This window comes from Larimichthys crocea, chromosome XIX (assembly GCF_000972845.2).
Source record: "Larimichthys crocea isolate SSNF chromosome XIX, L_crocea_2.0, whole genome shotgun sequence".
Classification (NCBI taxonomy): Eukaryota; Metazoa; Chordata; class Actinopteri; family Sciaenidae; genus Larimichthys; species Larimichthys crocea.
In genome coordinates this window covers 1270107-1296060 of record NC_040029.1, presented here as the reverse complement: position 1 = coordinate 1296060, position 25954 = coordinate 1270107, and the positions used below count along the sequence as shown (strand labels likewise).

General features: G+C 44.0%; 3 protein-coding genes across 10 annotated transcripts in view; 1 reads left to right on the top strand and 2 right to left on the bottom strand.

The window, feature by feature from the left end:
• The first annotated feature begins 1430 nt into the window (after positions 1 to 1430).
• Positions 1431 to 11303, top strand: fam117ba (family with sequence similarity 117 member Ba). 3 transcript variants are annotated; one of them, XM_027291468.1, is made up of 9 exons: positions 1431 to 1726; positions 1817 to 1930; positions 3745 to 4002; positions 5177 to 5260; positions 5384 to 5521; positions 6841 to 6984; positions 7177 to 7384; positions 7523 to 7643; positions 8201 to 11303. In XM_027291468.1, exons 3-9 carry the CDS (start codon positions 3982 to 3984, stop codon positions 8424 to 8426), a joined length of 942 nt encoding a protein of 313 aa, XP_027147269.1. In that variant the 5' UTR covers positions 1431 to 1726; positions 1817 to 1930; positions 3745 to 3981; the 3' UTR covers positions 8427 to 11303. The 3 variants fall into 3 exon arrangements, with proteins under 3 accessions (XP_027147269.1, XP_019113013.1, XP_010738532.1); XM_019257468.2 differs by having other exon boundaries at positions 1431 to 1930; XM_010740230.3 differs by having other exon boundaries at positions 1432 to 1930; positions 5411 to 5521.
• Positions 11176 to 22902, bottom strand: ical1 (islet cell autoantigen 1-like). 6 transcript variants are annotated; one of them, XM_019257464.2, is made up of 16 exons: positions 22770 to 22902; positions 22378 to 22442; positions 21723 to 21756; positions 21461 to 21635; positions 17521 to 17593; positions 17240 to 17363; positions 16961 to 17159; positions 16752 to 16877; positions 15550 to 15648; positions 15369 to 15454; positions 14912 to 14961; positions 14782 to 14826; positions 14423 to 14647; positions 13740 to 14042; positions 13549 to 13644; positions 11176 to 13465 (listed from the first exon to the last, which is right to left on the bottom strand). In XM_019257464.2, the coding sequence occupies exons 3-16, from the start codon at positions 21728 to 21730 to the stop codon at positions 13350 to 13352; spliced, it is 1725 nt and encodes a 574-aa protein (XP_019113009.1). In that variant the 5' UTR covers positions 21731 to 21756; positions 22378 to 22442; positions 22770 to 22902; the 3' UTR covers positions 11176 to 13349. The 6 variants fall into 6 exon arrangements, with proteins under 6 accessions (XP_019113009.1, XP_019113010.1, XP_019113008.1 ...); XM_019257465.2 differs by lacking the exon at positions 22378 to 22442 and having other exon boundaries at positions 21723 to 21781; XM_019257463.2 differs by lacking the exon at positions 22378 to 22442.
• A 2108-nt stretch (positions 22903 to 25010) lies between these two features.
• wdr12 (WD repeat domain 12) overlaps positions 25011 to 25954 on the bottom strand; it is a 6159-nt gene continuing 5215 nt past the window's right edge. The window contains exons 12-13 of the mRNA XM_027291350.1: positions 25419 to 25491; positions 25011 to 25295 (exon numbers count right to left, since the gene is read on the bottom strand). Of these exons, the coding sequence (XP_027147151.1) occupies positions 25218 to 25295; positions 25419 to 25491 (151 nt within the window). The 3' untranslated portion in view covers positions 25011 to 25217. The remainder of the gene's footprint in view (positions 25296 to 25418; positions 25492 to 25954) is intronic.

Genomic DNA, 25954 nt, shown 5'->3' with positions numbered 1-25954 from the left:
AGGGATGTTTGCTTCAAATGGCTGGTTCTCAATAAATATAACATCTTCCTCCTCGCACTAGTTTGTTGAATATGTTAGAAAAATGTCATTTTTTTCTTATAATATCAGACTTTTTCACTTATAGATGTTTATAGACCTTTTTTTCACAGCAGCCATTTTGACATAATAGTAGGTAAACACAGGTGTTACCAATGACGCTAATTAAGGTGCCGCAGTAAACAAGCTTAATTAATGTCATTGGAAACACCTGCGTTGACTATTTCATGCTAAAAGCTGCTCCTCATGAGCATTTTAATATATAAAAAAAAACATGTTTCCATACTTTGTAGGCCATTGAAAGTAGGTAGGCTATTTTAAAACACAAGTTCAAATGTCATTATTGCCAAGGACGGTCAAGCTGAAACCTTTTCTGGGTGCTATACTAGTTTTTGCTCACTTCAGACATGGACAGCAGCCTCGGACCACAGCTGTTCCCGGTCCTTAAACCTAAACAGACAGAAACATTAAATGTAGATTTTTTTTTTGTAACCCTGTCACATACAGTATAACCGTGAGCTCACCGTGAGTTACTAAAATCCAACACACGAGGGAGACCTCTCCTCTCCTCTCCTCTCCTCTCCTCCGCTTGTTTACCTCCTCTCCGCCGTCTGCTCCACGCGCCCTAGCAACTGCAGCATCAGCACGAGCAGCGCAGCGTTGGGGACGCTACGTCACAGCTGCGTCAAGTCAGCTCGAGGAAGCGAGGGCAGCGCCGGAAGTCGGCCGACGTTCTTTCAAAATAAAAGATATGTCAATATCGGAGGGTTATAAAGCAACCTCATTGTGATTTTTAGTGACACTTGGATTGGATTTTACTATCAAATAGGGAGGTTTGTTTTGTATTGGTGACGACTTTACGCTATAAGTTTGAAAAAAGTTTTAAAACTTTCCTTTTTTCCCTCATCTTATCGTTTTTAACGTGGTTTTCTTTTGTTGTGATTTATTGTACTTGTTGCTTTGTGTGTGTATTTTTTATTGTATTTTTGTATTTTTTGTACTTTTTGTAAATATGTACATTTGTGTTTCCCTCCTTGGTTTCTATTTTTCGCTGCTTTAATAAGTGAATTTCCCCGTTGTGGGATCAGTAAAGTATTATCTTATCTTATCTTATCTTATCTTATCGTATTGTAGCACTTTGAGATTTGATTCAAATGTAAAGTGCATTATAAATTAAATGTATTATTATTATTATACAAACTTGTTTATAATCTCACATCGTGTTTAGGTGTCTTGTATAACTTGATCATGCAAAATGTAGCGGTGGTAATTGACATATCCGCATACAATACACATGTAATATCAAAAAAATAAAATTATTAGTTTTTTAATACGACTTGGACTCCACAGAATAAATGTTTTACATTGAAAAACCGCCACCGGAAGTGAGCTCGTTTATCCCGGCTCGCTTCACACTGGTCCCTCTCCCGTCGTGTCAACCCAGGCTAGCCCAGCATCACCGCCTTCTTCTTCTTTCTATCCCTTCTGTATTTTCTGTCCTTCTCTCGTTTTTTTTTTCCTCCCGTCGTTTTCCGACACCCCGAGAGGAACTTCCTCTTTTTATACTCGGTTTATTTTTTTTCTTCTTCGACCACAAACACGCGTTTTTTCGTTTGAGCTGCTTCAGCCGTCGTGCCGCATCAGCCGGGAGAGGAAAAACATCCATCCACGACGACGAGGAGGAGGCAGGGTGCGAATACAGCAACGCCCATTTTGACACCTACTGTATCTCTTCGCTTTCGTATCTTTTCTATGTCTGCTCGTTTCTCCTCACTCGTAGCCTTCGTCCTGCCCTGCCTCTGTTTGCCGCCTCTAGCATCTTCGAGTAGCGGCAAATATCAACAAGGGCCGGGGTGCTGAAGACCTCCATGCCACCTAGATCACATTTCTGCAGGTGAGTGCCCCACCACACACATTTAACATCAATATAAAGAGCCTATAGGTCTATACCAGCATGCATTATATTTTAATGCTGTTGATATGTGTGGGGAGGGGGTTGCACTCTTGTCTCCCAGTAAACAAATCTGGCCTACATTATGCAGATTTGACATGCAAGCGAGCTATTTATTTGATTTAGTGTGTTGTTATGGAGCACGATCTGTGCTTTAGGCCTATTATTTAAATATAAAGACTAAGACATCTGCAAGATAAATGTGTGTTTTGTATTCAAAATGCACAGACATGACAGTGAAGGCACACAGTGTGCAAAGGCAGTTCAGTAATTCAATAACAGGAACTACTTTGATGCACATTTGACTCATTTTGAAAGAAAATCACAGTTTTTGACTCCGCACATTTGACTCATTTTGAAAGAAAATCACAGTTTTTGACTCCGAAAATGTGAATGTTTGTGACACGCTGCACAGTCTGAGAGTAAATCTTTGTTTTTTGGACTGTCGGTTGGACAAAATAACAAATTTGATGATCAAACAGTAGATTTGCACCTCGTTTTTAACGCTTTCTGTGCAAGACGGCTGTCCTACTTTTAATAATAATAATAATAATAAGTTTAATTTATAAAGCACTTTACATTTGAATGAAATCTCAAAGTGCTACAACACACACACAAAGTATATGCACACAAGCAACAGAAACAAATAAATCACAGCAAGAGAAATCATGTCTCTTGGCTGATCAATGAAGCCTGTCTTGTATTAGGAGCTTTACCTCAGGTGGTAATCCAAAAAAAAAAATCACACACAAACCTAAAGACACTGCCAAAAATGGATGAATCTGACATTTAAGACAGCAGGCTGAGACACCATACTACAAGTACAACTACTACTCCTGTCAGCCTGCAGTGTAACTGTAGTAGGTTGCAGACTTGTGTGGAGACCGAGACAGGAAAAGCAGCAATAAAAAAAAAAAAAGTCTGAGCAGTTTGCTAGTAGATCGCTGATGTTTATACACACACACACACACACACACACACGTACAAGAGTGGCTGTGTGAAGATCAGTCGGCACCGTTCCCTAGCAACAGCGATGTGCGCTGGTCAAGGCCCCTGCCAAATTTAGCTCCAGGACCAGCGTTGCCAGTTGATGCCAGTGTGTTTGGATACACGCTGTATGTGCAGTGTGTTGATGTTGTTGTCAGGGGGCGGGTTGCATTCGTTAACCTGCGAGGTGCTGTGCATGCATTCAAATGGATTCTGTTGTTTGTTTGTGTCTCATTAATGCATTAATCACAGGTATTATGAATATTAACAGTATAGTCAATTAAATCCCCCATCCTTCCTATTAAGATGTCCAGGAATGTGTTCGATAATAATAAGAAATACTAAAATCCTCCTCCTGCACTCCCGGCTGATACCCTGCAAAGCCCCGTGGGTGTCGTTGGACCCCGCGCACCCCATCAAAACATGCCGCTGCAGCTCTGGATCAGGGTTAGTCGGGCAGAATCTAGCACCTGCCCTCACTCCACCCTCCTTCTGCTTTAAGCTGTTTTAATGCCATTAACCAGGGGGGGGGGCTATGTGAGACTTAGAGGGGGGTATATCCGCTCTGGCCAGCGCAGGACGGGATTAACATCGCGCACACACACACACACACACAAACCTAGACAGACAGAGCAAGACAGCCGTGAGCTTATCCCGCGGGCCAGCTGTGTGTCTGTTGATGTGTTGATGTGTTGACAAATACCTTGTTTACATCTTCAGGCTGCCTCTCTCTCTCTCTCTCTCTCTCTTTCTTTCTCTCACCATCTCAGACTGCATCAGTGGCCTTAACCTCCCACACATCTCTCTGCGGTTCTCCTCCACGTTCCTCCGGCGCCCCCCCCGTCCGCCGGCCCCCTCCTCTCCCTGCGCGAGCGCTCGGCTCCTCATTCTCCTCTCGGGCCTCCCACCATCGCGTCCAGCTGTGGCCCTCACAGGGCGCGCTCGCTGGCTCTCACCTGACAGGTCCCTGGCCTCAGGACGACAGCCAGCACCAACACGTTCCCTACATGAGGGACAAAGCGACGCAGGTGAGCGCTGGATTTGAATTTGAAATCGGTACGATTCATCCTCTGGCGACTATGAATGTGTATGTGTGTTTATGAAGCAGACAATCGATGCAAAGAGGTTGCAGGCGCTTGCATCATTGCGCTGCGTTGTCTCTGACTATCACTCACGGACTGACTGTGAACCAGACTCGGGTCAAACCGTTGCCTTAAGACAACATCTCAGTCAAGCAGCCAGAGTGGTCAAACAGACGGTTCAAATATGGCCTCGGGTGTTTTCATACGGCTAAAGACAGCATTTCTGTGCACACACACATTGTTGCTATTCCATTCAACCCATAATATTGTACTTTTGACAACACTCTTACTGATATCTGCTGATACTGGAGCCAGTAAATAGCATATTTGTTTTTATTGGTGTTCTGGAGCTGGTTTGACCTCCTCAGAGTCTTAAATGCGAACAGCTTTGGCTCGTAACCCTTTAAGATGAAGCAATATCTTCTTGTGACACTCTCAGTGTGGGAAAAAGGCAAGTTTTCCTTTCATTTGAAGCCTGATCCCTCTGCTTATCATTGTTAAAAAAACTCCATATTTATTCAATTCATTTGTCTAGACTTCATTTTCTGCAAGCGCAGTAAGAATTTCTTATTTCCTATTACTTGCGTTTGCACTCGAGTCTGTACAAAATGTGTCCAACATTTGGATTTGCACGTTTTAACACCACCCCTCTGTATTTCACTGCGCAAATTGTTTCGAGCATGTGGCAAATTGAGCCATTCGGGTCTTAAATCTTTTTCCAATAAATATCAATTTGCGTCAAGAATTTTTCTACGAATGAGTGATTTCCTTGAAATAAGACGGAAGGACGCAGGCTGCTGCTCTAGAATGAAGAAAAATACTTTAAACGGGCTGATTTAAAAGGAAAAAGAAATATTCTCACTGCACCGAATCACTTGTTTTAAGATCATAGGACTTTAAGCAAGCAATATTGTGATCTGACCCACTAATTTAGGGCACTTTAAACCCAATAACACAGAGGAGTAGCATGAAAAACATGGATTATATGAATTATTTATGGATTATTTGAGCTAGGTCTGCTATTCATGTGACTTTTTTCTCCTCTCATGCTTTGTACTTGTATGTTTGCTATCCAGCTCTAATCAGTGTGTGTTTGTGTGTGTGTGTGTGTGTGTGTCAGACCCCCAGGGCCTGGGCAGATGAGAGGAGGAGGGGCTCTCACAAACGCTCGGCCTCCTGTGGGAGCACCGACCAGCTCAAGGAGGTCAGTCTCTTTCCTGCTTTTGTCGTCCAAATAAACAAAACAACAATACTCTTTTTTGTGTCTCGTACATGAATGCTTCTTCTGCTGGAGTTTTCAGTTTTCACCCGTATGTCTGTATTACAGTGTCTGTCTGTCTGTGAAACTCTCCAGATTGCCAAACTGCGTCAGCAACTCCAGCGCAGCAAACGCAGCAGCCGCCATCGGAGAGACAAAGACCGCAAGTCCCCGTTCAATGGCAGCCACACCATCATCCAGTCGCAGGTGATCGATAGAGGGAGTCGTGTGTGTGTGTGTGTGTGTGTGTCTTCCGAGAGAGGAACTAGGTTGGCTCCCTGTTCTGGAGAGTTTTGAGGACGTCCCACTTTCCCTCATGCCCCTGTTTTCCTCTGCCGTGCGCGTCTCCTGTTAATTTGAAATGTGACGCGGGGTGTTTAATGACCTCTGGTGTGTATGAAAAGTCAGTTAAACTGGGTTCACACACACACACACACACACACACACACACGCTCTCAGTGCCCACTACCGTCATGTTGTGTCGGGGACAGCGGCAGCGGCCAGTTGCGTGCCTCCCTGCGGAGTCTGCTGGAGTGCAGCTGTCCTGCTTTCTGGGCCCTCCTCGTGAAACAAAAGAGAAAGAAGGGCCGGCTCGGTTATCAGGCAACTTTCTCACAAAGCCTCTGACAAGCTCGTTCACGGATACAAAGAGCCTCCAGCTAGCAGGAACACACATACGTGCCCAAAGTAACATAAAGATGAAGAGCTTCCTTCCCCTTTTATTCTTTATTAAAGGAGGGCAAAGCAAACAAAGTAAAGTCCAAGTATAAATAGATATTACTGAACATTAAATATATATTAAAACATACCGAGCGTGTCCTGTGTGCAGGCACTGCTGCAGTAATGAAAACACCCAAAAGAAGCACTCGTTTTCTTCCCCAGTCCTTCGATCAACAAAGAGGCAGAGCAGAAACAAAGCCACCGCGTGATGTGAACCGAGCAGTTTGAGTCCAAAATCTCTGAGTCATAACTCAGGCATGATGCACATATTGTTTTGATTCAGTGTGACTTTTCTAAAGATATCATTATCTTCCACGTCTACTGCGGATAAACATCCATGAAACCGCGCCTAGGACAAAAAGAGGAGAATGGAGTGCCACGGAAACATCACGTTTCCAGGTTTTCTTCAGTATTAAAGTGATCCAGTGATAGCTGTCCATGCGTACATGACTATATCTCAGACAGAAGCTTTTAATTTGACTAAATGTGAACAAAAACAGGCCAAAAAAACACAGAAATCATCTGTTTTCTTGATGCAACGGAACAAAAAACACATTTCAGTTTGGTGGTTATACAGATGAAATTTGCAGATATTAAAAAACAAATCAAGTAATGGAGTATTTGTCAGAGAACACTACGTCTCCACTCTCTCAGGCTTGTTTCAGTAATTCTGATTTGTGGATGCAGAACACAGACAGTGTTTTCTGTCTGCGTTTTGCAGCAGCTAAACGAAAGTCCCCGCAACATCTGTACACATGTGCAGAACCCGCATTAACCGAGCACGTGTCTGTTTCTGTGCCTCGCAGTCGCCTATGCCCAAAACCATCCTGATACCCATCCCGATATCCAAGTCCTCGGCACCTCGTTTCCGCAACAGCGTGGAGGGCCTCAACCAGGAGATCGAGCGCATCACCATCCAAGACACCCCTGAAAAGGAAGAGACCATCGTTGTGAGTAACTATAAGATTAGGGTTATGGTGTTTTAAAAAATATTTTGTCCTACCCCGAAACTCTCTGAAATAATTAACATTCAAGGATTCACACACCACCACTGTTCAGGGATTAAGCCCCCGGTGGAACGTTGTTATTGTGACCTCATTTGTGTGTGTGTGTGTGTGTGTGTGTGTGTGTTCATACGACAGCCACAGGATGTCCCAGATGGGCACCGCGCACCCCCGCCCGTCCCCCCACAGCGCAGCAGCAGCACCCGCAGCATCGACACACAGACTCCCTCAGGGGGCGGCCTGAGCGGTAACCACAGCAACTGCAGTAGCCGTCCCGATTCCATCTCGCCCTCCTACCTCACCGTCCTCAACGACATGGGTGGAGGCAGCCCCTACGAGGACAAAGGTGACCATCGCACACACACACACACACACACCCACACACACACGCCACGTATTGTACGCGTGCCAACGTGCCTCTGAGGATGATTTGTTGCTGATGCTGATCTTTGACCTCCAGTCTCCACTCTGTGTCTGTCCTCAGAGCTGGGGCCCTGCTCCCCGCTGCCTAAATACGCCGCCTCTCCCAGACCCAACAACAGCTACATGTTCAAGAGGGAACCTCCAGAGGGCTGCGAGAAGGTCAAAGTGTTCGAGGAGTCCATGTGAGTAGACAAACGTATTGATTTCACAGGATACGAGACCTAAAATACATAATTCAACTACATTCGAAGCTGCTATAATCAATATTTTACATGAACTATGAATCAAACGACCAGTTGTATGTGAAAGTTGTCATATTGATGAACTCAATTCAGTTCTACCGAGCATTTTAGCATCTTTCAGCTCTTATTTTGGCTGCGACTTTGCTGTTTCGGTTCGCTCTCACCACTCTCGGAGGGTTTGTTTCAGCCCCCAGTGTTTCAAGTAAACTCACTGTACGCCACGCTGCCCAGAACCAAACAGCACACAGACAAGATTTAGCAGCTGAGGCATCGGATGGTGGTGGAGACCAAAAATGGAGCTAAAACAAGGAGAATATTGGACTTTGCTAACACCATATCAACTTGGAAAGTGTCAACTTTGTGTTTGCAGCCAGTCAAGTTGCCAAAAGAGTTGTATTAAAGCTGCAACTTTGTCTAATAAGACGTGTTCATAGTTGGTTTCGGTCTTACTTGCTACTTAAAAGACTGAGTGTGTCTGTCTGTGTTTTTTTTCCCAGGCCCAAACCTCTGCAGGAGATCCCTCCCTTCCTGTGTCCCGACCGCAACAAGGTCAACTTCATCCCCAACAGCGGCTCTGCCTTCTGCCTCGTCAGCATCCTCAAGCCCTTACTCCCCGCCCCGGACCTCAACTTTCGCCCCGGCGTGGGCCTGCGAAGCCTCTCCCCGTCCCTCGTGCCTCTGTCCACCCAGCCCTGCCTCCTGGAGGAGCCTGAGAGCTTCTGATGGCCGCCCCTCAAGGGCTTTCAAGTCACCACACTCACCCTCCAAAAGAACCCTCCCACCCTTCTCTCACGAAATCAGAAAACATTGGAAACTAGGAAAGCAACCCTTCTGCTCCCAAAAAAAACAAAAAAAAACAAAAAAAAAAGCCTTCAGCATGCCAGCTAAGCTCTCTCTGATGTCCTTATCTTGTTGAAAAAGCGCTTCCCACTGCCTCTCCTCCTCAGACGACTACAACACGAGAGTCCTGCAGCCCCGTGCGGGCGTTTGCAGCTAACATTTCATTGCTTTCTTCTACCTTTAGTGCTGGTTATGTTCCTGTTTCTCGGGAGGAAAAGGGCGAAAGGACAGACTCTTTTATTTCATCGTATTATACCATGGCGCCTTTCCACGGACATATCTCTTTTTCTATCTGTAGTTATTTCTCTTGATATGAAATATGCCTTCCATTATGACAAAAAAAAAAACAAAAACAAAAAAAAAACAGGCCGCTGGTTTCCTTGGCGACCAAGAGTTTGACCACAGAGGCTAATTTTGGTGCTGCCAGATATAAAACGTAGCAAAACTTGAACGGTCGCGACAAGGAGAAGTTAAAAATGTGCCTGATATTTTAGACCGCTCAGTTTTCGCTGAACCAGCGTAGTGCTCTGATCATGTTCGTTTCCGTTAGCACGACGCACATGATGTTTGCACTACGATGGCCACAGATACATGCAGGAAGGCAGGGACGATGCGGGAAACATAGAAAAAGCCCACACTTAAAAGCAGTATTCATTTTAGAGAACCTGTGAACTCAATCCAGACATCTGTTTTGTACTTTTCTCGAAAGCTGCTGTAAAGCGGTACAAGCTGATGCCTTCCGTTACACTAACTGGTAGCAGTGAGCCGGTCCCCTGCCGGGCGGTGTGTATCTGTGGGAAACAGGCCAGGGCTATGATGTGTGCAGCGTGTTCAACCTGTGTCTGCTTGCCCCTCCTTCCCAAGCGCCAGCCTTTTACTCACAACGTCCCTTTTAAACTCCGCCGCCATCACAAACACCACCACCACCACCACCCTTATGTTCCTCCTCTTTCCCTCTTTCTCTCCTTTTCTTTCCCTCACCGTCACTGTTACGCTGATCTCCTTCTGTCTTGCTCAATGTTGTCGTGAAATGTTGTCCAGGAGGGTCCTCGTCCTCCGCTGGACAGGCTCCCTCTGGCTCTGCAGAGCCCTGAACATGGAGAGGTTTGGTCAAAGTCAAACACTGCTGCTGCTGCTGCTGACTGTGACGAGTTCAGATACAAATCATATACAACCTTACCTACCTACCTTTTTATTAATCTGTGATTCCTGGAGTCGGGGGAAAAAACCTGAAAGATCCATCGCATCTCTGCGGCTCCCCTCAGCGTTTTAGCTTCTTTCAGCTCATTGTTTTGGTTTGACTTCACTTGTTTTGGTTGAATCTCACAGCTCCGTTCCCATAAACCAACTTCTTCATATTCACAGTTGACCAGAGCATACATTTTGACTAAAAATGTAGATGGAAACTTGACTAGTGGTTACAGTTTGTGGCCAAAAGAATAAATAACTGCAGGTTATGACTGTTACGATGGATAAGCAACATAAACTCTATCACGTGTGCAGGGGTGTCAGATTTGATCGGCACAAACATTCGTCACACTTTGTTTGATCCGTTACTAAACTCCTGATTGGTGCACAGTAGAAGAAACGTGTGACATCACTTTTTTTCCCAACTGAGAACCAACAAGAAAAACAAAAATATACAGAAATCTCTCATGTAAAAAAAAACAGAAATGTTTCAGATTTGATTTGTAGTAAGAAGCAAAGTGAGAAAATGAGGTCCGAGTGAGTTTCATCATACTCAGGCTCCTGATGTCTTTCTTTCTTCACACACCTGACGGAGACGTAGTAGCAGTCACGTCACTCCGAGTGTAGTTCTTTGGTTGGCAGCCTCTCCATGCCCCGGCTCTTCCTGTATATGTCATTACTACTTGACTGTGCCTGCTACGGTGGGATAGGAATGTACTGGATCTGTAAATATAGAGGCACACTGTGTTTGTATTATCGGCTGACAAAGATATGTATCTGAATGAGTCAACAATTGTACCATATAACCCCCCTTACTCCTCCTCCTCCTCCTGCTTTTTCTCCGCTGAGTACTGTGAATTACTACATGTCTCATTATTGTGAATAATAATGTATTTATTTATCTATCAGGAGTGTAATTGGGTCTGCAGAGAATTTTAACCAAGAATAGATTACATCATCCATCTCAGGTTGTAGTGAATAGGATACAAAAAAAACAAAAAACAGATATACTAACTTCTCAGCGCACACTAACAAGTCTACACTACTATAAAGAGAGCAAACCAACAGCTGCTATATATGTAGCCTCACAGTGGAAATCCTGAACGATGTAAACCTGTAGCAGAGTAGAAGTAGAGAGAAGTGTGGATGTCATTTATCCGGTGACCTGATTTGGCATGAGTAACTCGACATGAAATTACTGAAGACGGAAGAGTTGTGTTCCAAAATGAGATATCCACTTGCTGAAAAACAATCACACCCACGGCAACGCGTTGTCGTTTTTAGACTGTCTGTTTACAACTCAAAAGAAAAAAAAAAAAGGAGCAGGTTCACACACGCGGTAATACAGATTTATTTCAGAGGTTTTTTTCCTTTCGGAGTGGATAAACAGCATTTTGGAATGAGGCTCGACACAAGAAACGCAACGATTCTTTGTTTGCTTGTCCAGTTTATTGGAAACAGAACTGCCAAGTTTTCATCTGTTAAACCCCTCGAGTGAAATAAAAAGGCATAGTTGAATTAAATAAAGCGTTTGTGATTGACTTGAGAAATACATTCTTTTTTTTTTTTTTTTTGCTTTTTTTAAAATCAAGAGTAAACAGTAAAATACATGATGTGACAAACTCACTTTGGACCGCTGCACTAAACCGGTTTTATCCCTCCAACAAAAAGTCCACGTCACATTCAAAACAAGAAAACAAAGAGATATGATACTGATGTGCAGCTTGTAGAAAAAGTGTTTTTTTTTCTTCTGCATGATGCACTCTGACCACCGTAGCTCCACCGAGTGCGATTTACACAGGCACGCAGATGTCATGAAATACATTTGAGAAATCTACATCTTCAACTCTTCATTCAACCGACTGGTAAACATTCAGAGACGTCAGTCTTGGTCATTTTTTCCCCCCCTCAAAAACAAGTTAGAAATACATTTTATGACACGGTAACAGTTCTCCAGTGTTGATGCTTTTCCTGTAAAACAAATCCAAAATCCATCCCAAGACACAACACGCGGAGCTCAAAATACACACTATTTTACATTTATAGTGTTATTTCAGTGTACTGCACAACAAGGTCTGAAAATAAATACATTTCGATGCAGCATAGGCGCCGTTTGTAGCAGATTTATAGGACTTAAATAACCCACCCACCCCCAAAAACAATCCTGTGTCCTAGTTTAAAACGTCCTTCCAGAGAAAATGACTACAAAATAAATGCTTCATCCTTCACACATTTTTTTCTTGGCCTTGGACTTGTGATTGTGAAAACGACACACGGGACCGGAGATGATTTCAAACGCAGCCCATTTTTAGTCATTCAGCGAGTCGGATCTGGGCTGAGGGTGAGAGGATAAACACGAAAGGGGGCTGCTGGTGTCACGAAAGCCAGAAAGAGTTTGGACTGTGGGTTTCCGCTGTGCCGTCTTAATGACACCATCAGTCCTCTCCAGAGACTAGACCGCCTCACAGCTTAGTGTTTCTGACTGAATCCCTAACGGAAAGCTGAGGGTTTTCTTGCAATAAAGCGTCACATTATTTATCTAGAACTGGTGGAGTCTTCAAGATCCAGAGTTTGTGCAGGGGTCTGTATCATAAAGCAAGTTCAGGTTTGGGTTTAGCTGCTTCACTGAGACTAACGTCAGTGAAGCCTGGAGCTGGTCATCAGCTGGCTCAGTCAACTCTGGGTGCATGTACTTTGCATAGTGAGGTTTGGTGAACGATATAATGTAAATAAAAACATTTCAAAGTAAAGTAAGGCAGGAAATGTCCAGAAAGAAAAATAAAAGTCTGATCAAGTCTACGTGAGTGAACGTGGAGATCTGTCCACCACTTTAGGCTGGACTGAAATATGTCAACAACTGTTGGCTGCATCGTTATGAAACATTCACGGTCCCTTCGGGATCACTTTTAATAGCTTTGTTGATCTTCTGATGTTAAGGTTAGGTTACCATGGCGATTCACTTTAGTTAAAACCCGAGTCAGCGTGATGGTGACCAGTAAACCAGATCCAGAGACAGCTGAATGACCCTCTGATCTGGCTTGGTGATACAGAGCGCTGCTTTCAGCTTGGCTCAGTGACAGGCTCAGGGTCCCATCTCGCCTCATACATACACTCTGTCCTATATATACTGTATACACTGTACGCCCTTCATTCATGTGTGACATGTGCTACCATGTAGAAACAACACTAAGCAGTAAATAGATTTCTTTTCTTTTTCTTTTTTACATACTGTGTGCACACAGCAAACGGACACACACCCAAACATGAAGAAAACGCGGGAAAAAAAAAAAACCACACAACCTGGAACGCACACATCCTCTGCTGGACAGAAGCTGCAGTGACTGATACACAGGCCGCATGAGGTCTGCTGTGTGCACACAGTCAGTGTGTTCATGTGTTAACAGTCATGTACAGAGTTTCACTTCTCCAGTGTAAAATAACATCTTCCAGTGTGACACAGATATAAGTGTGTGTATTTTAAAAGTGTGGATATGCACACTTCCTCTCAGGAGCATGTGTGTGTTTGATATGGTTACTTGCCGACATCCAGATCCTTTGAGAGAAATCATACACTGGCGGCACACACACACACACACACACACACACACACACAGAACTTTAGGCATTGAGCAGCTCGTCCGCCGAGCGTCCAATGGCGTCGGGATTGGAGAGGGGGTCCAGGTCTGCAAACAGGTTGAACCAAGCAGACATGTCTTTGGATCCACCTGGAGGAACTGCACACACACACACACGGTTTAAGTTTTAAGTCCACAAAGATAGAAGTACAGATTGTGAACACTTTGGAGAAGGAGCTTACCATTCGCCGCTGACCCTGGCGCCGGCTGAGCTGATTGGCTCTGACCAGCAGGAGGCTGCAGGGGCGGGGCTTGGAACATAGGTGGGGTCGCCCAGCCTAAAAGATGAAGCAGAACTTTAAAAATGTAAAATGCACAAATCAAAGAGTGCTGCAGTGAACTCATCTGTCCAGCAGAGTGCGCTGTGGCTGACCTGTGGAGCTCAGACTGTGGTCCAGCAGCTGGGAGGGCAGGAAGCCCGTGGGGCTGGGGGGTTTTGAGGGCAGTGGTGCCGGTGCTGGCCCACTAATCGCCTCTCCAATGCTCGCTGGTGCCATGGTCGACGGAGGGATGCTGGGAGGGTCATACACCCCGAAAGCGTCTTGCCACTCTCTGCTGAACTCGTCGCTGGCCCCCGGGCCCGGGCTGAGGAGATCTTTGAGGAAAGCCATGTCGCCCCGTTCGGTGTCCTCCTCCTCCGGTCTCAGCCCTGTCCCAGCAGGGTAGGGCAGACCACCTGAGAGGAGAGGGAGAGGGAGAGGACAGGAGGTGATGTTTGAGGCCTTTGTTACAGATCCAGTTCAAAGGGTTGACTTTGAAAAGAACAGGTCAGAGCAGAGAAGATGGCTGATATGACTAAAGGGAAAATGTGCAGCGAGCTGCGTTTGGTCTGTGGGAACTGCATTTGACACGTTTTCCTAAATGACAAAGTGAAGGAAACAGAGGCTCTTGCAGCAGCTGGGGCAGACTGGATCCAGATCCAAAGTGCAAAAGGAAGCAGAGTTGGAAATCCCAGGAGGTGCCGCTACCAAGCAAAGTCAGAGGGGAAAGCTCAGAACCAGCGAGGCAGCTTGAAGGTAGAATTCACTAGAACCAGAAAACAGCCAGCCGGTTTACCAGTGTCGGGCAGCTGGGACAGGCTGGCTGACTGGAAGCTTCCAAAGTCCCTGGGCTCCCTGGGGTCTTCTCCCGGGAGAGGAGGCATGAGCTGGAGCTCGAAGGGGACGTTCGGCTGCAACTCTGGCAGATCACAGGCCATGAGCATCAGGTCGTCATCAGAGCCCACTGACAGTCCTCTGAGGTCTTGCAGGGCTCGAGTAGGTTTGGTGGTGTTTGGGTGCACTGGGTTTTAAAAAGGATCACAAAGCCGACCCACAGTCAGCAACAGAAATACCAATGCAAACATCTGGACTACTGACGCAAGTGCCCAATAGCACAGTCTTGGTAGAGGTCCACACGCATGGAGGAAAACTTACCACTGTCACTGTTTTGGCTCTGTCCATCCGCACTGTGGGTCGGGTCTGGAAAGAAAAACACTTTTTTTATTTGACATTCAAAATATTTCACGTTACCTCTGTGTTTGAGCCTACAGGGGGCAGCACATACCTGCATCGGAGGCACTTCCTGACGGCTTGTCGTCATCCAAGGACACCAGACTGAGGGAGGAGGGAGGAGGGAGGGAGAAAATGAGAAAGTGTCTTATCTTGCTGGCGAGACCGTTTGCTATTTTTAGCGATGCAGTAGCCTTTATTTGATTTGGAGCTGCAGCCAAACCACACGGACCACGCGCTGCACGTCACATGTCAAACCTGCCGCACGCACGCTTTACTTGTGAGTAAACATGGGCATGACATTGGCCTCGTGTTTGATGAAGACATAGCTGAGGCGAAAAACAGACCGAGGACAGAGCGGGTGAAAATATGAGAGATGGAACGTGGCAGGAGAGTGCGAGCGTGTCCGTGTGTGTGTGTGTTAATGACGCCATGGCAGAGAGAGAAGAGGGCATGAAAACAGAGACAGATGGTATGGCAGGACGTGTGTGTGCGTAACTTAGAAACGTCACCTGTCTGTGTTGCTCTGTAGAGACTTCTCCTTCTTGTCCTCTTGTGTCTGTAACTCTGCGAGGTCCTCCAGCGGGTCTCTCAGGTCCTGCAGGACAAAGGAAAACAGTCAAATGGAATCTGAAGACGTGTATTAACTGAGCAGACTGCTACAATCGCCTTTTGACAGACTGTTTCCTATACCTTGAGTGTGGTGAACTGGTATGGTACGTGTCCTTGGAAGGCCTCTTGGATTCCTGACATGGCGTGGGCTGTCTTCTCCCAGAACTGCAGCAGAGTGGTCTGGAAAGATTCCACAGAAAAATGACCCTGGTCACTCCTTTCAAAATGACGAGTTAAACGTAGGGCTGCACGATATGGCTTGTAACCAATATCTCGATATTTTTAAGTTATATCGCGATACACGATATATATCTCGATATTTTTGTTGTTGTTGTTTTGTATTGTTTATTTCTAATAAATAATAATGTCATTATTACCTTGATAGCATTGTAATTGCTCAGAATCAATGTAGAACAGTAGATTTACACTTGCTGTATGAGACACCTCTTTTTATAGCATTTTAACACTCGTCATATATTTTATGAATTTTTAATACATTTCATAATGTAAATATGAGCTTTAAAGCTCAATAGCTTCCAGGTCATGTGACCTATTGGCTCAAAATCAGTGTAGAACAGTCGATCTACACCTGCTATACGACACACACACTATAGCATTTTAACACATTTTTTATGAATTTTTAATATATTTCATAATGTACATATGAGCATTGAAGCAGTGCAGGATCATACTTGGCTTATGAGACACACTTTTTTAAATCAAATTTTAACCATTCTTCATATTTTATAAATAAACCTTTAATAAATTTAACACCCACGTCTTATTTTGAAAACCGGAAGTGTCCACACGCTGCAGTAAGCTAGCGCTGACTTTCCCAGTTTTCTCAAAGTATTTGACATAAAGTCGCAATAAGGGCGCACTTGAAAATATTGGAGCGGCTGACGTGACCACGCGAAAACGAGAGACGGCTGGCGTGACCGCAGTTGTTTTTCTTCGGAACCAAGTCGTCCGTCTCCATCTTCAATTAACTCGCTTGTGCTCTTCACTTCTCTCCTCAATTGATACAAAAAGTACGCATGCGCGCAGGGGATTTTTCTGGGTGGGCGGGGAAGTGTGCTGCGTCCTGTGAGCAGCACCAGGAGTGAGTGACAGGCAAAACTCTGGAGAATTAAATGCAGATGGCTTAAAACATTTACGTGACAAGTACTCGATGGTCGCGATATAGTCATTTCATACATCTCACGTAGAACAAGCCGCGATATATCGAGTATATTCGATATATCGCCCACCCCTAGTTAAACGTTCATAAATTAGACAGGTACCTGGTAGGTGCAGAGGGAGTGTGAGAGCATGTTGCAGCGGCTTGCTCCCAGCATGTCAACCTTCTGACACACGTCGTTCTTCAGCTTCTCAAACTGGCCCTTCGTCCCTCTGACCTGGGCTTGGACCTGACGACAGAAAGTCGATGAAAAACCTCCACGTGTGTTTCGGATCATTGAAGAGCGACAACAAGCAAGCGAGTCGTCCCAACCTTGCGGAACTTTTCCAGCTGTTTGTAGGTGTCCGGGTCCAGCTCTTGGGAGACGTCTTTCATCCAGAGCAGAGCTCCTCTGTACTCGGTGCGGGCCTTCTCCATACGGCTGACTGTCAGTAGCGTGTCGGCGATGGCGCGCCGTCTGAACGTCTCCACCTCCTGGTGCAGGCGGTGCAGTGGCGGGCAAAGTGCCATCCTGTGGAAAAAGGACAGACACAGTAAGAGGATGTGTGTTTAGACTGAATACTGGTTCTTCATTATTTCCTGCTGGCTGACCTCTGCTTGGCGGAGGTGCACAGGGCCTTGCTGGTGGCGTCCATCATGTTGCCAGCCTTCGTGCGATCGTGCTCACCCTGGAAGCGCAGGAACAGACCCAGCTCGTTCTCCTCCTGAGACAAGCCTGCGGAAAGAGGTCACCAGGTGTGTTTCATCATGACTTCCTCATACCGTAAAGATTGCACTAACTTCCACAAGCTGCGATTTAGCAGTTATTTAGCGAGGAGTGCCTCTGGTTTTAGACACAATGCGACAGGTTTAGTTTTGGGACTGGGACTCACGTGTGATCCTGTGCTGGTATTTCTCAATCACCTTCAGCAGCTCCGTGCACGTGGACTGAACCGAGCGGAAAAACTGCAGAGACAAAAACAGACCTGATTACAAGACTAGATACGTGAAACAGGTTTGAATTCCACAGTTTCACCTGGACATCTTTTCTCAAACACATCACAGCCACGTGTAGTTTTAAGACTTGTTTCAACGCTGTTATTTTGCAGTGTCGTGTTTTTCGCCTCTTCAATCTCTCAGCCAGTAAACCAAACATATTTTTCTCTGCCTTGCTTTCTGTCTGGCACTCAGCCGCCGCTGTCTGATAGGAAGGGAAGATTGAGGGATGAAGGGGTCACCTCCACTTTTCACAGCCTGATGGGGATGAAAGCAAACAGCACTGGGCTGAAAAACTGAAGGAGCTATATGAAATCCAGCCACTGTTACTTTTATTGCTTACATCCGTGATTTTCTATATTATCAAATGTCAAAAATGTCTCTATTCTAGTCACTATGAGGTGAATACAAAGAAATATTACATTAAAATGGCGAGAGCTGCTCTCATTTGTGTTTAATCGTAACTCTTAGTGACACAGGTCTCACCTGCCAACATTACAGACAAGCTGATCTGAACTTAAATAATCCCTTACCAGGTTTCTCTCGCTTTAATGTCGTTTCTACATCAGCCATGATTCAGCATTGCTCTGCTATAATAAGGTTCAGAAGTGATGTAGCAGTTTTTATTCCATGTGTTCTATTCCTCATCAAAATCCACTGCCTACATTACCCACAATGCAAGTTGATCACATTAGCGACATCACTTGAGGCGACGTTTCAGAGGGCTTCATACAACCTTCCTCACATATGCAGCAGTACACAAAAGACTCAAAGATGTGGAACGCTGGTGGAGCTTCCCTTTATGAGACCACGCAGACTTAAGACTGTGGTAACACAGAAGAGGTGACCTGAACATGTGCAGTTACTGATTAACTTTAGAGCAAACAGTCTCTGCCTTCAGTCTGCCTGCCTCAGCAGTGGCCAAGCACCTGTGAGTGTCAGATCTCCGGCTGCGTGCAGGTCGCTGCCCTGCTTTTATTTCGAGATGAGCAATACTGATGGATTCATCAAGATCATGTTTATGCAACGGCAACTGCTCTGTGTGACTCACAGCAATGTGGCATGGAGCACTGACACACGTGACTATATGCAGTTTTGTGGCAAACTTTTGTCATCCAGACCAAATAAAAGACGCTGATGGAAGGGAATTAGTATTCAGTGTGGACAAGTCCTCTTCTGACTGGATGAAATTGTTCTGATGCTTGAAAAAAAAAAAAAGTATTTGGCAAAAAGTTGACAACATCTGATCGGACGTTTCATTCGGGTAGTTCCCAGGTCACGAAGCAAAAGAAACGGAGATGAAATCTGAATATGCGCTGAGGCAATGTTGTGATAAAAACCTGATAAATCAGATTAGCTGGAAGGTTGCGGCTCCAAATCTAATCAGGCCTGGTCAGACTACTGCTGCTGCACTGAGATCTCAAAGCCATGTTCAAATGTGTGTGGCAAGAAAGAAAAGCAACAAGACAAATCTGCTCTGAAGTCAGTCTCACGTCTCTTTGCGCAAGTTTGTGTCTGACTCGGTCTCGGCTGAGGTTGTATGCACGGACAAGGCGAGCAGGAGGACAGAGGAGGCCTGATCTTGTTCCAGAGCAAACAAAAGCCTCACAGTGCGTCTCTGTAGCAGCTCAGTGAAACTCTACCACGTCTCCGTCTCACAGGACCCGGACAGTCAGACAGTCAGCCTGTTTACACTAAATGCCAGCCGGGTTTCAGCCGATCCAAACTGTCTGCTCTCATTTGTTGCAGCAGTGATAAAGGGCTAAGGACTGGAGCTGTACCAAACTGTACAGTGTTTTCACAGCTGTTGCATGGTGTGACACATCGCATGGATTATTAAAACTGTTAGAACTAGACCGGAAACACCTTGTGACAACACTCTGCTAATGTGCTCAGTCTACAGTCCGTCACAATGACACACACTCAAGGTTTCACGTTTAAGGGTGGAAAACAACCCAGATCAGGTCACATGGAAATATATAAACGGACTGATTTTACACTTCATGCAGCATCTTTGGACTCTTTGGGATCCCCACTAGAACTAAAAATGAAGTTGTGTGTATTCAAACAAAGTGAGCTTGTACTAATTAAGAGGTTACACCTATGACTTCACCTTGAAGAAAGTGCCCATTACAGGGTTCCCACACCTTTTTCATGAACAAATTCAAGCACTTTTCAAGCACCTTCAAGCACCAGTTTTTCCATTTTTCCAGCACCTTTAAATAGGTAGCCTACTAGTTGTGTTTGCCATGATGGTCATGGGAAGCGCAGCGGTGCCACTGTATGGCATAATAATATGGGTCTAATTAGCATTATTTCATATGGTGGTAGATTGACTGTTTTGATTTTTAACTAATTGTGAATTGGCTTGTATTCTCAGCTTGTGAGCGGTGTATTGTGTAACTACCATAGCGCAATAACAGTGACAAATGCCTGAAGGGGGCCAAAGTATGTCTATCAGCAGACGAGTAATTTCTTTTCAGTGTGTGGAAACCTTTCACAGCAAGGACCATCACACAGACCCAATCCACACTTACTGCCCCTGTCCATTAACAAGATACATGCTAGTGCTGCTTGATGATCAACCAGTATGCTTTGCTTTGTACCAGCCCCAGGAAGACAAAATACAGACAAGAGACACTCATGATTTACTGGAATGTAATGTATCAGGTGTCGATAGTAGTCTACTGTTATTTCTCGGCAGAACACCAAGCGAGTATGATAACTGAGTTCTGCATGTAAAGGCATCGGATCAAGCGCGTAGCCGCTTAGGAAACATTTTTGTTTTCTCTTGGTTTATTGAGATAAGACATCACACAGATTTCAAGCATTTCCAAGCACTTCACAAAAAATTCAAGCATTTTCACAACCTTGAAAACACTGAACTGAAATTCAAGCATTTTCAAGGAATTCAAGCACCCGTGGGAACCCTGCCATTATTAATAGGATGGAAACAGGGGATTCAATACATTTCCTGTATAGTCCTAAAAGAGAGATTTTACCGCAGAACTTTTACTTTGGATACTTTGAAGAGGACCAGTGTGTCGGATTTAGTGGTATCGAGTGGTGCAGCACCTACTGGAAACATTGTGGACTCCATGTCGAAGTAAGATACAACAGGCTTATTCTAAGTTAATGAAAACATCACAATTATTTTCAGGTAATTATAGTTATGAATATTAAACTACATCTCTGCTCTATTCTCCTAATTAAAACCACTAAATCTGACACACTGGACCTTTAAAGGACACTCTGCTGATACTAATTTATAGCAGTCATTTGGACATGAAATAGTAGGGTCAGCACAGGTGTTCATGACTGACACTGATTCAGGTTCTGCACCACAACAGCACCCTGACTCTGACCTGAATGGAAGTGAACCTTAATAAGCGTCACTGCTGTGAAAAAGGTGAATAATGCAGCGTTCCAACACTTGTAATGAAGGATGTTTACATTGCTGTACACACACCACCACCTACCTCATCATTAGTTTGTGTTGGAGAGCTGGCGGAGACAATTAGTCTCTGACTGAACAATCTCTCACATCGTCTGTTGCACCAGTGCTAATTTACATAATTGGAAAGGGTTTTCATTCACAAGCTCCACGGTCGGTCCTACGAGGGAAATTCTAGAAGTGTCCGTGTGAAACGTTGGCCACCGTCGATGGTTTGCTGCTGTGCTTTGGATTAAAACGCTGCTTTGAGCAGAAACCAAACGTGGTTCCAGCCGGGGAGAGACATTATGGTTAGGGAAACGGCAAAAAGCACTCTGATGATGACACAAGGGCACTTCCATCGCCTATTACTACCTGTCTCAATCGATCGCAAAGGATCCTACCTCCAGCTTGGCGTCCAGGTCGGCGTCCGATGCCACCACGTACTCGTCCTCCTTCTTGCCCGTGGCTTTGATGAACACCTGCTTGGTCTTCCAGAACTTCTTCTGCATGCGAGCCATCACCGAGCTGTCCTCGCCGAGGAGGGCCCGGCCACCGCTCAGCATGTCCCCCGCGAACCTGCGGGGGCGACAGCTCAAGTCAGGGGTCGACACTTTATAGCTTATGTGTTTTTAGATTGTGATTATGAAACACATGTACACATACCCGTCCATCGTTGGAGATCAGAGTTGTTCCTGTTCTGAAAGCAGATGATGATGTTTAGGCTTTGGGAAAACAAGGATGGAAGCATACAAATATAAAGTGAACGAGTATTTAAGGTGCTGATGACAGGGTTCCCACACCTTTTTCATGAACAAATTCAAGCACTTTTCAAGCACCTTCAAGCACCAGTTTTTCCATTTTTCCAGCACCTTTAAATAGGTAGCCTACTAGTTGTGTTTGCCATGATGGTCATGGGAAGCGCAGCGGTGCCACTGTATGGCATAATAATATGGGTCTAATTAGCATTATTTCATATGGTGGTAGACTGACTGTTTTGATTTTTAACTAATTGTGAATTGGCTTGTATTCTCAGCTTGTATTGTGTAACTAACATAGCGCAATAACAGTGACCAATAGACATCACACAAATTTCAAGCATTTTCAAGCACTTCGCAAAAAAATTCAAGCATTTTCACAACCTTGAAAACACTGAATTGAAATTCAAGCATTTTCAAGGAATTCAAGCACCCGTGGGAACCCTGTGATGAGTGTGACAATGAATGAAACAACAGAAAATGACCTGCAGCTGCTGGGATAGAAACAGAGCTGACAGCTGTTCCCATCAGTGGGTTATAACCGAGTTATCACAGAGGTTTACCTGCTCCAAAACCTCCAGGCTAAAGGATCTGATCTAATATGGATCTTGGAGACGGGATCAGACACCTGCGACTCAAGAGAGAGGAGTCCGGAGAGGTGAGAGCCAGCTGGTGTTCAGTTACAACGAGCCTCGGTAACACAGGAAGAAAAAAGGCGAAGGTGGAGAGACATTCAGCGTTTATAAACACCGTGTGAGCGCTCATGAAGGTTTTTAAAGTAGAAATAAACGGAACCGGAGTCTGGAGAAACGTCCGTGAAGGAGCTAGCAGCAGCTAGCAGCTTCACCTGTCGACGCCGAAGCAGAAAAAAACACCTCGTGGACGTTTAAACAAAGCCAGTCCGTGTTTTTTTTTTATTTAATTTAATTTAATTAAAGTCTTCATGTTCATTTACCTTGCTTTGGGTTTTGTCCAACAGGCCGAGCATCTACTCGGCTCGGCTAGCCTCTTCTTCTGATAACCGTCATAACCTGAGTCACAGAAACAGGATATGCAAACGAGCTGTGACGTCGACCGGACGCGAGGGGGCGCTGCTGTTCAGGCCGCGCCGAAGATCGTTTATATGAACAGATGAGCTGTTCGCTGACAATGCGAAAGATGCTCTTCACACGGCTTTATACGGAAGCCCTAAAAGGCCATACATATATACATTTTATTCCACCAATTTCTCGTGATAACGAGATAATTAATTCGAGATCTCGAGAAAACAAAACGATAGTCTAGTGCAGTGGTTCTTAACCTTGTTGGAGGTACCGAACCCCACCAGTTTCATTATGCTCATTCACCGAACCCTTCTTTAGTAAAAAATAAAATATGATTTTTTTTACTGGTGCACAAAATGAACCGTGCATTAACATCACCTTGTTCAAATAACAAAACCAACACAGTGCATGAACTCACAACAACTTACCTCAGTGTGACTTCTGCTGTTGCCTTTGAGAGACCAGTTCAGATATGCGTGGCTTCACCTTGGCAAGTGCCAGTCTCATGTCATTTTCACAGCAAAGTCTGTTCCTTTTCTTAGTTTTTATGTCCAGCATCCTCAAAAAACGATTGCTCACAAAGATATGTTGTAACAAATGGTATAAAAAATTCCAGGGCGGAGGCTCCACCGAACCCCTGAGACCGACTCACCGAACCCCTAGGGTTCGATCGAACCCAGGTTAAGAACCACTGGTCTAGTGTATTAAATCAAGTGTGCCCGTCATACAGAATGTATGGCAAATGCATGTAGTCCATGATACGGACCGAGCAAACTATTACTATTACTCCACTGTAAAATCCCTTTAATCTATAGTTTCTGACACAGGTTAATACACTTGATCTCAGGACCATCATGACTGTTCACTCACTCAGTATCAAGCATATTTACTGTATCATTTTTCAGCAATTCTTTCTTGAACAAACTACCAGCAGGACTGAAATCAGCCCCAACTCTGAGCACTTTTAAATCCAGGTTAAAAACTTTTCTATTTTCACGTGCTTATGGCTGAGCTCTTTTAAAGAACTTTTAATCATAATCCAGTGATTCGTTTAATGTTTTAAATTGTTTTCAAATTTGCTGTTTTAATGATTTTAAATGACATTCTGATATTTTTAATTAAAATTAATTTTTTATTTCTATTGCTATTGCTTGTCTTAATGTCAAATGTTTTTCCTTGCCTCTGTAAAGCACTATGAATTGCCTTGTGTACGAATTGTGCTATACAAATAAACTTGCCATGCCTTACCCTTACCTTAAAGTTCATTATTTTGAATTGAAAAGGCATTATGTACAATATTTACTCTACTGTAAAATCTCTTTGATCCATAATTTCTGACAAAGGTTGATACACTTTGGCTAATCCTCACTCCAGTCCTGAGATCAAGTGTACAAGTGTGTTGATTTAATACACTAGACTATCGTTTTGTTTTCTCGAGATCTCAAATTAATTATCTCGTTATCACGGGGAAACGGGTGGGATAAAATGTACGTATGTATGTATGGCCTTTTAGGGCTTCCGTAGAATAACGCCTCATAAACAGTACCTCAAATTTAATGTGCTGGATCAGAGAAAACAGGGAAGATAATCTGAGGTGTATAAAGTTTGTTAATAGAATTTGGATATTACATACAACCATAATTACTTACTTATATTATCTTATCATAGGCTTTTGTGAAGTAGGTTTATTAAATATTTATCCCCACGTTGTTAAAAGAGCAAAACTGGCCACACCTTAGGTTTATTAATAAAAACAGACTTAGTTAAAACTTCTTGTAGTTGTAGTTGTTGTTGTAGTACAATAAGTAAAAGAAAAAAAAACAGAGTGAGAGCTCTTCGTTTTACTCGCTCTCTGGTGAAACCAGTCTGAGGAGAACTTCTATTTATCCACAGGCAACAGGTTTTTTTTTTATCCTGGAAATAAAGACGCGGAAGATGACAATGTACTGAAAAATATGAAATATATCAGACCTCAACAAACAATATTTAATAAAAACAAATCCCAAAATATATCAAATAATTATTCTTCCCATCATTAGTCTGCTCTAATTAGCCGACCTGGAGGTAAATTAACAAGCAACAACATATTAGACTTTAAAAACTTTTTTCTGGTACTCAAAATGAATGAAACATTAAAAAAAACAGAAGAGACGTTTTAGGAGACAAAATTAATTTATATTTTCTCGCCTTACAGAAAACAAAAACAATCCATAAGAAAATATGTGTAGAAATAGAGAGGGGGTTAAAAAAATAACGAGCACGGCAACGAACAAAGAGCGGCGTGCCTGTCACAATGCTGATGCTGTATGCGGTGTGTGTGTACGTCCGTGTCGATAGATGAGGTGCATCTCTGCGGAAAATTATGCCCCCCTATCCGTCTCACAGGCCGAGTATCTGTAGGTGTACAACTTGTTGTCCGCCCCACCACTCAACATGAGCTGAAAATAGATACGGACAACAGTTATACGTTGATTTTATGTGTGAAATGTGCAGAATTTAAATATTTATCACTGGATCAATTACATTATTCTTTGCTTTATATTCATGGAAAACAGTCTTACCCCACTTTCTGTCCAGTCTGCACAAAACACCTTGTCCTCATGGGCAGCCAAGTCATACAGAGGGGCTTTACAGCTGTAACACATGGAAGCAACATACACGTTAACACTGTTGTTGTTTCTCTATTTATTGTATATACATATATATAAATTTGCCTTAACTTTATTTATTTATTTATTTATTTTATTTTATTTTTTTTTTTTTTTATTTTTTTTTAATATATATATATATATTTTATATTTGATATTGGGCTGCTCCGGACCAGGGGAAACCAATTTTCGTTTCATCCCAGTTTACATGTGTTGTAATGACAATAAAAACTCCTTGAATCCTTGAATTCTTGAATCCTTGAAATAAGACAAATGCCGTATGTGCCAAAATACAGTGGCAGCAGTGTTGAGATGGAAACAGCTCCTGTGTTTTGTAAGCTGACACAATATTTTGCTCTGACAGACGGGAAGCTGTCACCGGCAGAAAGCTGTTTACGTTCAGAGGTGTGGAATGAACAGGATGTCCTGTTAAAAAAAAAAAAAAAGGA

Bases quoted from the DNA above. Each gene is read 5' to 3' on its own strand.
- ical1 (XM_019257464.2), bottom strand. The intron at 17,364-17,520 runs GTGAGTCCCAGT...CTCTTTCCGCAG, and splicing joins ATACCAGCACAGGATCACAC to GCTTGTCTCAGGAGGAGAAC. The intron at 13,466-13,548 runs GTAAGCTCCTTC...GTGTGTGTGCAG, and splicing joins GCCAGGGTCAGCGGCGAATG to TTCCTCCAGGTGGATCCAAA.
- fam117ba (XM_027291468.1), top strand. From the start codon at position 3,982: ATGAGGGACAAAGCGACGCAG. The intron at 5,261-5,383 runs GTCAGTCTCTTT...TCTGTATTACAG, and splicing joins GCACCGACCAGCTCAAGGAG to TGTCTGTCTGTCTGTGAAAC. The intron at 5,522-6,840 runs GTGATCGATAGA...TGTGCCTCGCAG, and splicing joins ACACCATCATCCAGTCGCAG to TCGCCTATGCCCAAAACCAT.